The sequence below is a fragment of the Fusarium keratoplasticum genome, chromosome 15, assembly GCF_025433545.1.
Source record: "Fusarium keratoplasticum isolate Fu6.1 chromosome 15, whole genome shotgun sequence".
NCBI lineage: Eukaryota > Fungi > Ascomycota > Sordariomycetes > Hypocreales > Nectriaceae > Fusarium > Fusarium keratoplasticum.
The window spans coordinates 186,660-197,544 of NC_070543.1; the positions used below are offsets into that span (position 1 = coordinate 186,660).

At 51.3% G+C, this 10,885-nt stretch overlaps 1 protein-coding gene across 1 annotated transcript; it reads left to right on the top strand.

The window, feature by feature from the left end:
• Window positions 1-7,774: 7,774 nt before the first annotated feature.
• On the top strand, window positions 7,775-9,748 carry NCS57_01489300 (HET domain-containing protein; the record flags this gene model as incomplete). Its single annotated transcript, XM_053064478.1, has 1 exon — window positions 7,775-9,748. One exon carries the CDS (start codon window positions 7,775-7,777, stop codon window positions 9,746-9,748), a length of 1,974 nt encoding a protein of 657 aa, XP_052906106.1.
• Between the last annotated feature and the right edge of the window lie 1,137 nt (window positions 9,749-10,885).

Below are 10,885 nucleotides of genomic sequence, written 5' to 3' on the forward strand. Positions count from 1 at the left end.
AGATTCGAGGCCGGAAGCTCCGAGGCGACCAACAATGGTCGGTTCTTTGTGCTGAACTGCAAGCGCTGGCTTGGGGCTGCCTACTTTAGCCAGTCCCAACTGGTCGATCCGTATGACAAGCTCTGTGAGCTGTTTGGGACAGAGTTTGGGCATGACCATGGAGAGAGGGTCCCGTGTGAGACTGATGAATGAAGACATGGGAGAATAGGTGGGCGATATCAGGGATAGGGAATTTGACTACGTGAACTGCATCTTTTTGGCCAAGGCACCCAGGCCTGGAGTAAGTTGGGGAATACCAGGCGTTATTTCGTGTATTGTCTTTTAGTCGAGAAATGAAGACTTTGGCTGTTTTTTGTACTGAATGGGCGAGCCTATCGGGTTTATGGCATGGCCTAATTTCTACTCGGAAGGCTCTCATATGGAAGAAATGTGGAAGCCTTTCTTACCTGACGCGGCCGGCAGTAGATGCATTGCCACCTCTATCGCGGCGGCAAGAGAAGAAATTAATACTGTAGTGTTGAAACGCCCTGCCCAGGGAGCTATAACGTCATCTGGATTACGGGCTGAAATTATGGAGAAGTGAGGCTATCGCGAGATGCTCTCCTGGTTGGTCAGACAAAAAAAAACTTGGTGGTTTATCCGCTTATGTAATGTCTTTCTGGTGCAAATCTACCCGTGACTGAAATCTAAAAGATGAAGACTGTACCAACAACCTGAGAACAAAAGACAACCAGTCAGATACTCCGATATATAGAACGATACTTTGCAAGGCAAGTAGATAAATCTACACGCGCCAACATCCATGGAATTGCACTAACGCGGCGTTTGCCGGGCCATGAGGGGACAACAGCCTACAATCTAACCGGGTCGGACCTGGTTATTTGGCTATTGCCGTCGTTATTTCGGCTTGCTCACAACCTCATCAAGTTGACCTCCTCACCGTAACCCAGAGACCAGTCTTGACTGGCACTCCCATGGGGTATGGAATGGAACAATCGATGATATGGAACAGTCAATCCTGGCCAAGTCTGGGCGGCCATATATCTGCTTCAAGTCCCTTAGATGATGGGCGCCAAGGCAATGTGCCTTACAAGCCTTGTCCATGGGGGAGGGGGAAAAGACGAATAGGTACGAAATTGATAAAACAACGAGACTCCATCTCCTGTTCTTTAGGGTGAAGCAGCTTCCGCAACAACACGCCAGTCTCGTCTTTGTCTATGATCCAGTTTGAGACCAAGTCCAATTCGTTGATGGAGGCGGAAAGGATATCACGTTGATCGTGACATCAGTTATCATGTTGGTGTAGGTTGCACAACATCTCAACCTCCACCCAACCAGTCTCTTCTGCCCCAACATCTTCGACTCCTTCCCTCTAACGTATTTTGCTCAAATATTGTGTCCTCGCTCAGTCCATCGTTCAGCGCTCCATATCTCCAGGGCTGGCCGTCCACCATGGCCTCCAATCCAGATGGGGACCCTCCACCGCCGCCAGCTTTGTTCCGTCATGGTCAAGCCGTGGCACGAGAGCGCAAGGTAAGTCAGAGACGCTGGGTGTTGACGTCTACTGACAGCCTTTCTTTCCAAGGCCCGGAGCAGTCGATCCCACCGAAGCAACCGGTCCGACGCATCTACTACCGCTCACGATACCGAGTCCCGGCCTGCCCCCTCCGTTCCAGAGCCCCTCGATACCCCTGTCGCAGAACCCCTCAACATCTCTGTCGAGAACGCTGCCCCCGCTCCTGATCCGAACCACATTCCTCGCGCGGATGGCATGTCAGACCTGCTGGGTTTGAATGCTCTGTTCAACCAAAATCCCATCCTCGGCTTGACCACACGCGAATCCGCCGACACCAGCGACCACGAAGCTGGAGACCTTGCCCTTACGCGGCGCAATCCAGCCGACGCCCTGGCTTAAACATCTTCACTCCCAGAGACTGAGCCAGTCCCAAGGGCTTCAACACGCCCAGGTCTGACGCAGAATAACATCCAAACCAACAACCAAAATACGTACAACTTGACTGTCAACAACACATACGGCGAGGCTGTCGGTTTCGGGGGTGGTGGCGGCGGGCGTGGTGGCGACGGTAGCTGGTGGTTTCCCCCCTGTGGTCCATATTGCACTCTTCTCCTGATCCTACTAGTCGTCTTCCTTGTGTTTGTCATAGCAGCCGCCTACGGCATCACGACCTTCTGGAACAACACTGTCACCGGCATCCAGAGTAGCTTCTCTGGCCTGGCGCCCTTTGTCGGTCCCAGCTATTTCGCCGCCAGCTCTGCCAAGAAGCCCGAGCCGTCTGCGGCCATCACCTTTGGCAAAGCCACGTCGTCCATCTCGCCCAACCCCATCGTTCCTTCTCCCTCGGGTATTGTCAAGGCCATCGATGATATCGACCACTGGGTCTCGCTGCTTATAGATTGGCCCAAGGGGGAGGGGTACTTGAACGAGAAGGGCGTGTTCTGGGATGCAGAAGGCCATGTAGAGTTTAAAGATATCGGTGGTTTTTGTGATGCTTAGATTATCTTGTCTGAGGACCTTCGTAACTTAGAGAAAATGGTATCTCGTGCATTTGCCCCTATCGATAAAGATATATCCTAGTTTCTCTATAAGCTCCGTGGCCACCCTGCCACCATACGCTGGCATTAAGAAGCCAGCCGCTTAGCTTGGCAGAAGCTTTTTGCGTACCTTTCCTGGTCTGGCAAGTCGCCCCTTGGCGTGCTGTACGTGAATCGCGACCGGGCAGAGGCACTCTCCTCTAGGACTGGCATTATGCATAGCATCATCACCGTGGACACGACCAACAGCATTAAGAACCGTCTTAAGAGTCTCAGAGAGGGGGCATATGGGCTCTGCGACTCGATCGAGGAGACGGGAGATAAGCTCACCTGGAAAGGGGCCGACGATATTGGAGGATTTGATGACGGCGTGATGATGGTCGCCTCTCGGGGAAACCTGCTCTGTGATATCTTTGTCCGGGCCGAGCTGTGGATGTCAAAACTTCATAAGTCGGTTCTCGAGATAGATAGCTCGAGTCAGATGCCTCGCGCCCTGGCCGACATGATGGCTTCCCTGCGAAACTTGCGACACCCAAGACACGAGCTTCTTCGCAGGGCCGAGGATGAACTGGGGGAGTCGATTGGCAAGCTGGCTGAACCGGTTCGGAAGCTGCACCGTCTGGAGTTTGACTGATTTTGGGATATTGGGATGAAGCTGGCCAAGGGAATGAGCCACGGATACTAATGTCTGTCGGAGGAGTAATGCCATGCCCGTTCTTGTCAGTGTCGTAGCTCCTAGCTTGAGGTAAAAGAGTAGTTCACTGGTAATGACATCTCCATGAGTGTTGACCTCACATGCGTCCTGTAGAGTTGACTCGAACCAAGCTCAGCATCGCCATGAGTCCCTCACCGCAGGAAATGGGAGACCCACAATCTCGACATCACCATTCAAGCAATTTCTGTACCACTTCAATGATGTCACTCGGATATGGGCCTCGTGGCACCGGTGTCGGGGAATATTCTGGACTTCATTGTCTCCAGTGTCTTTATCGGCGTGTCAGTCGATGGCCATTTCCATCAGCCCTTCGCCAGCGACCAACAAGAGGCAACCTTGATGGCCCGACAACTTAATCAGCGAATACACGGGCAATGACACTGCCGCGATAGCAGCAATAGTCGAATAGGTCGATGACGCCGAGGCGACGCGGGCCTAGCAGGCCATAGCTACTGGTAAGGAGGGGTCTAGAAGCGCGATTAGTGTGGTGGTAGAGATATCTGACGACGAGGACAACTTTGTTGACTCGGAGGGTGATGTTTAAATTAAACTATTCGAGTCCTCAGTGGCGTAGATTGGTGTCGAGAATGATGTATGCCCACCGTAGTGTTGCGTAGTTGTCGACTATTGACGTGAGATCTAGGGATAGAGCACGAACAACTAGACGGGATGGATTAGACTAGAAGAATGAAGCGACCCGTTAAAGCCTATAAGATTGGTAACGCTCGGAGTAGTGACCGTGGGGAGGGATCTAGGTGAACCAGTGATAGCAGAACCAACCTCCTTAGAGTTGAGCCCCTTTGTTGGACTAGGGCCCCTAGTTCCCTTCTCCTCTAGGTGCTCCCCCTGGGCCTGGGTTTTCTATGCTGCTCTCTCTTAACTCCCTGCTGGTGACCTAATGGATGTTGAACCCTAGATTCCTATAGGTAAGCAGCTGCCATAATCTACCACAAGTTAAGCTAATACGCCTAGAACTTCAAAGAATAATCGACCAAAGCCAGCTGGAAGCAACCCGGCTTAACCAGTATCGAGCGTGGTTGGAGGGTGAGAGAGCCAAGATGGCGGTCAGGGACTAGGAAATCTAGATAGTCCTAGTCCATCATATAAGAGTGGCTTAAGTTGGAGCAAGATGAGCGCTAAGAAGATGCTCGAGGATACTAGGCGAGGTTAGAAGAAGTAGCCCTTGTCGAGAGGCGGCTTGAAGCCGATAATGACTAGTTGCAGTAGAAACATCTGGAGACAGATTAGCGGAGGGAGTAGTAGACTAAGATAGAATAGCAGTAGGCCGAGTTCGGATGGCAGTAGGCTGAACTGAAGTAGCGATAGGCTGAGCTATAACGATAGTAAGCTTAGTAGCAGTAGTAGCGTCAACAGGAGGATGAGCAGTAGACTCGCTAGTACTAACCTCCACTAGCTACGGTCCTAATAACTGCCTTTCTACCCTTCCCTCCGCGATGACTACTCTTACTCTTGAATACGGGGCAGTAACGTGATGGGTCCCTTAGAGGCTCTATCTTTCAGCCATAGCAGCCTGACCCCGATATCCTGGAGGAGGCCCGTAAGCGTCTTGAAGCCCTTTTGTTATATCTGCCACCTGACGATACCTAGAGTGAGCCTTAGCTAGTCCCGTTTGGTGGCCTAGGAGCAGCTCTCATCGCTAGGATGGCAGAGATGCCTCTGTCTTAACCCGCTCTCCTTTCCTCTCTGCCTAGGCTATCGCAAAATACTTTTTCTCTTCTAGATACTCTGTCTGTGTCTGATGCCGAGTCCGTCCGATCTGGTATAGAGAACAGCCAGGATCAAGGCGATGAGGGATGGACAACTCTAAGACCTTCTTCTGCCTCGCAGTTCAAGACCCCGACTTCCTGGCCTTAGTACACCCCTGGCAATGACTTGGGGACACATGGTCTTGACGACCATCCTCGAGGCCTTGGAGAAGAGCCGTCAACATGAAGCAGAGAAGAAAGACTTACAGTCTCCAGTGCCGTCCTTTGCCTAGGATGCAAACAGCATGGAGCTGCTCCGGGGCACTTATAACAGCCATGAACTCCAGCTTCGCCATGACTCCTTGCATCGCCTGGTCGACATCTCGGCCAACAAGATTCTCCGGAGCTTTCAGCCTGACGATGATCCAAAAAAGCGAGATGTATTCGATGCGTTGCGTCGAGAACGCCAGGACGCCAAGATGGGCATTGTTGGAGAGTCTGGCGTTCTGCGCTTTCTGCTGGCCAGACACTGCCAGTGAAGGGGTAATGAGTCGGTGGCAAGCGGGAGAATGGGAGTGACCCGAGTCCTCCCTGAGCTCAGCATGACGAGTTCGGTGTCACCTTGCGCGCAGGTTGAGGCGAGCGGTTGACGTTGCAGAGACTGATAGGTGTAATTGTTGGATATTGGATGATGAATGAGATTACGATACGAGGACATGAAGAGATGACCGAGCCATAGAAACGTAGTAAATTGCTACTCCAAGAGCCATCGGCCACCTGTGGTCTTTTAGACCTTTCTTAACTTTCTGACCGTGCACGATGAGCTGGAGAAGCATTAACATGTACCAGGTAATGCAAGGTTTCTGCTTATCTCTGATCAGTGCATAACTCGTTGTGCATGCACTCCTCCATACCAACATCATAACAAAGAGACGCGTCTCAACGCGACGCGTACAGTCTAGGGTTGGTCCACACACACGCTATGACCCCCACGAGTCAATCGAGCCAAGCTCACTGCCAAGACACGGCCTGAGGACCGAGCGCCAGCCGTTTCTTAGCCACAAGGAGTTGCCATGGTGGACGAGCTGAATGTCTGGTGAAGCCCAGCGACGGTTCATCTCCCGGCTGCACCGAGTACTCAAGGCTCAGGTACCTCAGCTCCAACATTCCAAGCTAAATACTGACAGAAGGGCGAGGGTGAGGGGCGTCAGAAGAGGCATCTTGGGTTGTCTAAGCAGATCCAGCTTGGGTTGTTAGAAAACCTTGTGAGCATGCACTTGAGGTAGCAACTAAATAGCAAAATAAACGGAATGGTTCCTCATTCATTCTCATCCATAGCAATGGCCAAGACGCTCCGTAGGTATGTCGCGGTATCCGCATGTTTTGAGGAATGTCCTCAAGCGTTGACCCACGTAACCTATCATGCCTACCCTAGGACCAGGTACGTTGAGAGCGAATGACAGATAAAACTTTTCCGACTAAATGACCGATTCCGAGGGCAATGACGTTGACAGTGTTCAAAACTGGCCTTGTCCTCTTACTAGGCCCCAATTTGGATACTCGGTGGTTGCTAAATGTGCTCTGTAAACGTCTCTCTGCCATGGAATTTGTTCTCAGTTCGCCTTGCTGCTGAGTCACTCCCTCCAGTTAAAAGCTTAACAGAACATGGAGCACGCCGCACAGAATAATGATAGAGTCTTAGCTTCACCGGACTTACCACTCTACCTTAGCAATGCTTTCTAAAGTCTCAATAAAGACAGCTTTTGTTATTAGTTTAAATCACCGCAAGAAGTTCAGCCATAGCACAGGAGATGTAACGACTATAGCTAAAATAATCCCAGTGAGAAGTGGTTGGAAGTGGTTATAACTGTCGCAGCGTTTCGGCTTGCCTTGAGGTGCCGATGTCTCGAGGTCGTTCTGGTCTAGGAACTTCTGGTCTGCTACCCTCTGGTGTTGGATGATTTGGTTGCTTAACCGGGACAGGGCTCTTGTTCCCCGGGTGGAAGCTCGTACAACAATATCTGAGCCTCAACTTCGATCCCACATACCCCCCAAAACTTAAGTTAAACGCTTCCACGTGGCAGCCAGATAGAAAACGGTAGATCGCAAGATGGCAGAACAAACAGAACCAACAGCCCAACGTAACTAGCTTACAGTGATGCCTGAAATCCCAGCCACAGCGCCACTCGGATTATTGCGCATTCAGGGTTTTTGCCGTTACCTACTCTGCTCAGCCTTCTGACCACGGCGGCATTTTATTCCGATCTATTACCACGGCTTCTCTTCGGACCTGGTGAGGATCCCCGCCCGTTATTTCTCATCTATTCATCACAGCGTCATGACGATGGAACTGGATCATCCACGCTTCCCATCAAACGTCCGTCTCATCCTCGAAACCGGATTCTCTTTTGCCCTCAACGGTGTCGGGGCAGGCATACTATGCTCCGCGTGCTCCAGCCTCGTCTTTGCAAACGATCCCCAGCAGAGCACTACTCTCTGGGCCGTTTTGAGGAGCATCCTAGGACTGGTCATATATGCATACCTTTGTTTCTTTGAATTTTTCTTTTACTTTCATCTGCATAGAGATTTTGAGCTCCACTATGACCGACCCTCGGAGTCGTGGTGGTTACAGCTCGGAGCCCTCAGGTTCATTGCCTTCCTCGTGGCCAACAATTTAGTGAGCCACTACCCGCCGCCATGGACGTGGCCGCTTCTGGCCATATTTCCAAACACCTGGCAATTAGTCTTAGTCGCTTACACTATTATCTTACTCTCCTCTCTCAATTCGGTTCGCGCAGAAATGAACGTTGTATCTCCGAGATGGACGATGGCCAAGCTCATGGCACTACTCGTTGGCCACTTCGTTGAACTTCACCTATTGGATAAGAGACTCAATCTCTCGGAGAGTACTATCAGCTTCCCGAGCGCTTTTGATGAGGACAGACCGTGTCCTGAATCCAATTACCCGTACGCCCCCTTGATACGTCCGAAAGAAATCCGGCTCCTCAAGTTAGAAGTGATCTCGGGAACAGTTTGCTGCACCTTGGAGACGGTACATCTCGATGAGGCACCACCTTTCTGGGCTCTGTCCTATCTCTGGGGTAGCGATCAAATGGATATGTGCACTATCCAACTATCCTCGCCAGAGGGACCTCGCACCCTTCGCATTACTTTCAACTGTGCCACGGCTATCCAATCTTTAGTCCCTTTCAGAACGCGGTATCTTTGGATCGATGCCATTTGTATCAACCAACGTGATACTCTTGAGAAACAGCACCAGCTGCCTTTGATGCCGGACATCTACACTCGGGCGACACTCGTCATTGGGCACCTCGGGGGTCGCAACACCTTGCCGATAGGGGATTTCATGAACAGACTGAGGCAGAATATTGCACAAGGCGAGGATCTTGTCTTCGATCCTTTTGACGGCTCCAACGCCGCCATGTGGGAGGCCTTATTCGGGATTCTTGCCCAATTATACTGGGGGCGCGCCTGGATCTTCCAGGAGGTTGTCTTGGCCAAGTCGCTGCTCCTTATCTACGGCACCGCATGCCTCCAGTGGAAAGATCTAGCGTCTGTTGCAAAGCACGCCATCGCTGGTGACAGTATTGTCCTAACTGAGAAGAATGATAACGATGATGATCGGAGGGAGCTGGCTTCTCGCATCACCCGGGCCCTGTCGAATTTCGGACTTTTCACCCACATCGTCGACAGACTGAAGACACATGATTCAAGTTCAGATGTCTCTAAGCGACCGAAACTAGCGCAGGTCATTGACCTGGCATTCTACCGACAAGCAACTGATCCTCGTGATGCAGTGTATGCGTTACTCGGTCTCTGCTCGGACGCTACCGTCCCGGCATTGCAGCCAAACTACGATCCATCCATTTCTTGTGAGCAAGTATACACAGACGTGGCATGCTACTATCTTGAAACCGGGAAGTGCATCAATCTCTTGCTTTTGGCCGGGCTAGCATACAGACAGCCGACCATGCGCCTTCCAAGTAGCAAGTGCCACATCTCAGGCTTCCTACCGTCTTGGGTCCCCGACCTTGGCCTTGAGACTGAGAAACGGCTCGGCAGCTGGGCGGTAGAACGTGAGAGGTGGAGGGATTGCCAACTAGAATGCCATATTTGTCCCAGGCGCCGATTTCTATCCGTCAGGGGCTGCGAAATAGGCACCATCATGGCAGTATCAGAACTTGACATGCGAAGCGCCGAAAAGTCGGCATCTGGCCAAGTCGGAAAAGACTGGGTGATACAGCACTGGTCAAGCAACTTCGCGGCGAGCCTTCAGATGGCGGAGGAACTCGTGCCTGACCCGTATCCCACTGGCATGAGCCGTGAGGACGCTCATTGGAGAACGCGAATCATGGACCACGATGACAGAGGCTCCCCAGCAGCTGTAGGCACAAAGAATCTAGTCAATGTTCTGGTTGAATACGCAAAGAACTCGGCGGAGGGCGGGCAACTTAAACATCCTTTGTCTGATGAGCAAAGTGACACGAGCATCAAGCCCACCAAGGGCTGGGGTTTGATAATGGCCTCCTACACTTTTGCGGTAACCAAGGGTGGGTATATGGGACTGGTACCTCCCGGATCGGTTGAGGGTGATATGATTTGTCAATTTGAAGGTTGTGGCGTCCCTTTTGTTCTTCGTCCGCAGGGTGAGGAATGCGATGATACTTTTGCACTCTGGGGTGACGCGTACGTTCAGGGATTTATGCATGGCGAGACCAGTTCGCTCTGTAAAAGGTGGTTTAGGATATCCTAGACTCGAGAAAATACCCTCGACTCATGGCGGAACTTCCCAGATCCTTGTGCTCTCTGGTTGATCATTGTTGCTTGGACCCCTGATAACTTGACCATGACCATGAGCTCATCCATCCATATACGTGTTGCTCTAGGGACCGGCGATTTCTCTATCGAACGAGTATTTGTACGAGACTACAATCGCGAACTAGGGCACCATCATGGATATATGTGTTTCTGAGCATATTCGCGATTACCTCGTTGTGGTTCCCTCTCTATAACTTCACCGTGATATCCGTGGATGGCCCTATGCTTATATAGCTGCGATTTTGGCGACTCGTCTGATCGTCTGAACCTAGTCAACCATGCCAGATCTGTAATCTCCATTCTTGCTCGCTGATTGTTTCTTTTCAAAAGTCACCAAGCTCGCCATAACAATTCCCGGACTGCTCAGAGGAGTGATGATGGCCTTGTCCACATACATCAACCTGTGCCTATGACCGTGCTCTCGAATTGTCGGCAGGTGCTCTTGAACCTCCGTGGACATCACGAACCTGGAAACTGTCGAAACCACCGTAGAGGCATAACAAGAACTGGGCCGTACGGTGGTTGTGGTGATCAGAACGGATCGGCTTATGGCCCAGCCCTCACTAACCATCCGTTCAGTCGGAATTTTACCAAACGATCTAACTCAGTAGAACCATCCTCTCAAACGCCATTTCCCTCTATATCTCGCAGAATTTTATCGATGTAGTTCCTACTACAGAGAGGTGCAGAATATGGGTAATCGCACTGTGCATGACAAGTAGGTGAGGCGAAGGAGGGCCTATACTCCGGGTTTCGGTGACGTAGAGCGTTCGAGTAATAGGTAGACCCCCTAGGAGCCTCATTGGGAGGAAGATATTGATTCGATAAGTATGCGGTTGCTGGTCAATGGTCCATGATATTTTGGTAGGCGGTGAGGGTGATAAGCGTGATAAGATGGCAGAATTACCCAGGATGAAGGCGGCCTTACCTATTATGGCCGATTCTTGGGATTGTCCCAAGAATCGGCCATAATAGGTAAGGCTTTGTTGACAATTTGACTCGACCTGGCTCGTGTTGACCCCAAGACCCCTGCCCAAAAGTGGCAGGGTTCAGTGACACAGAGGATCTCAAC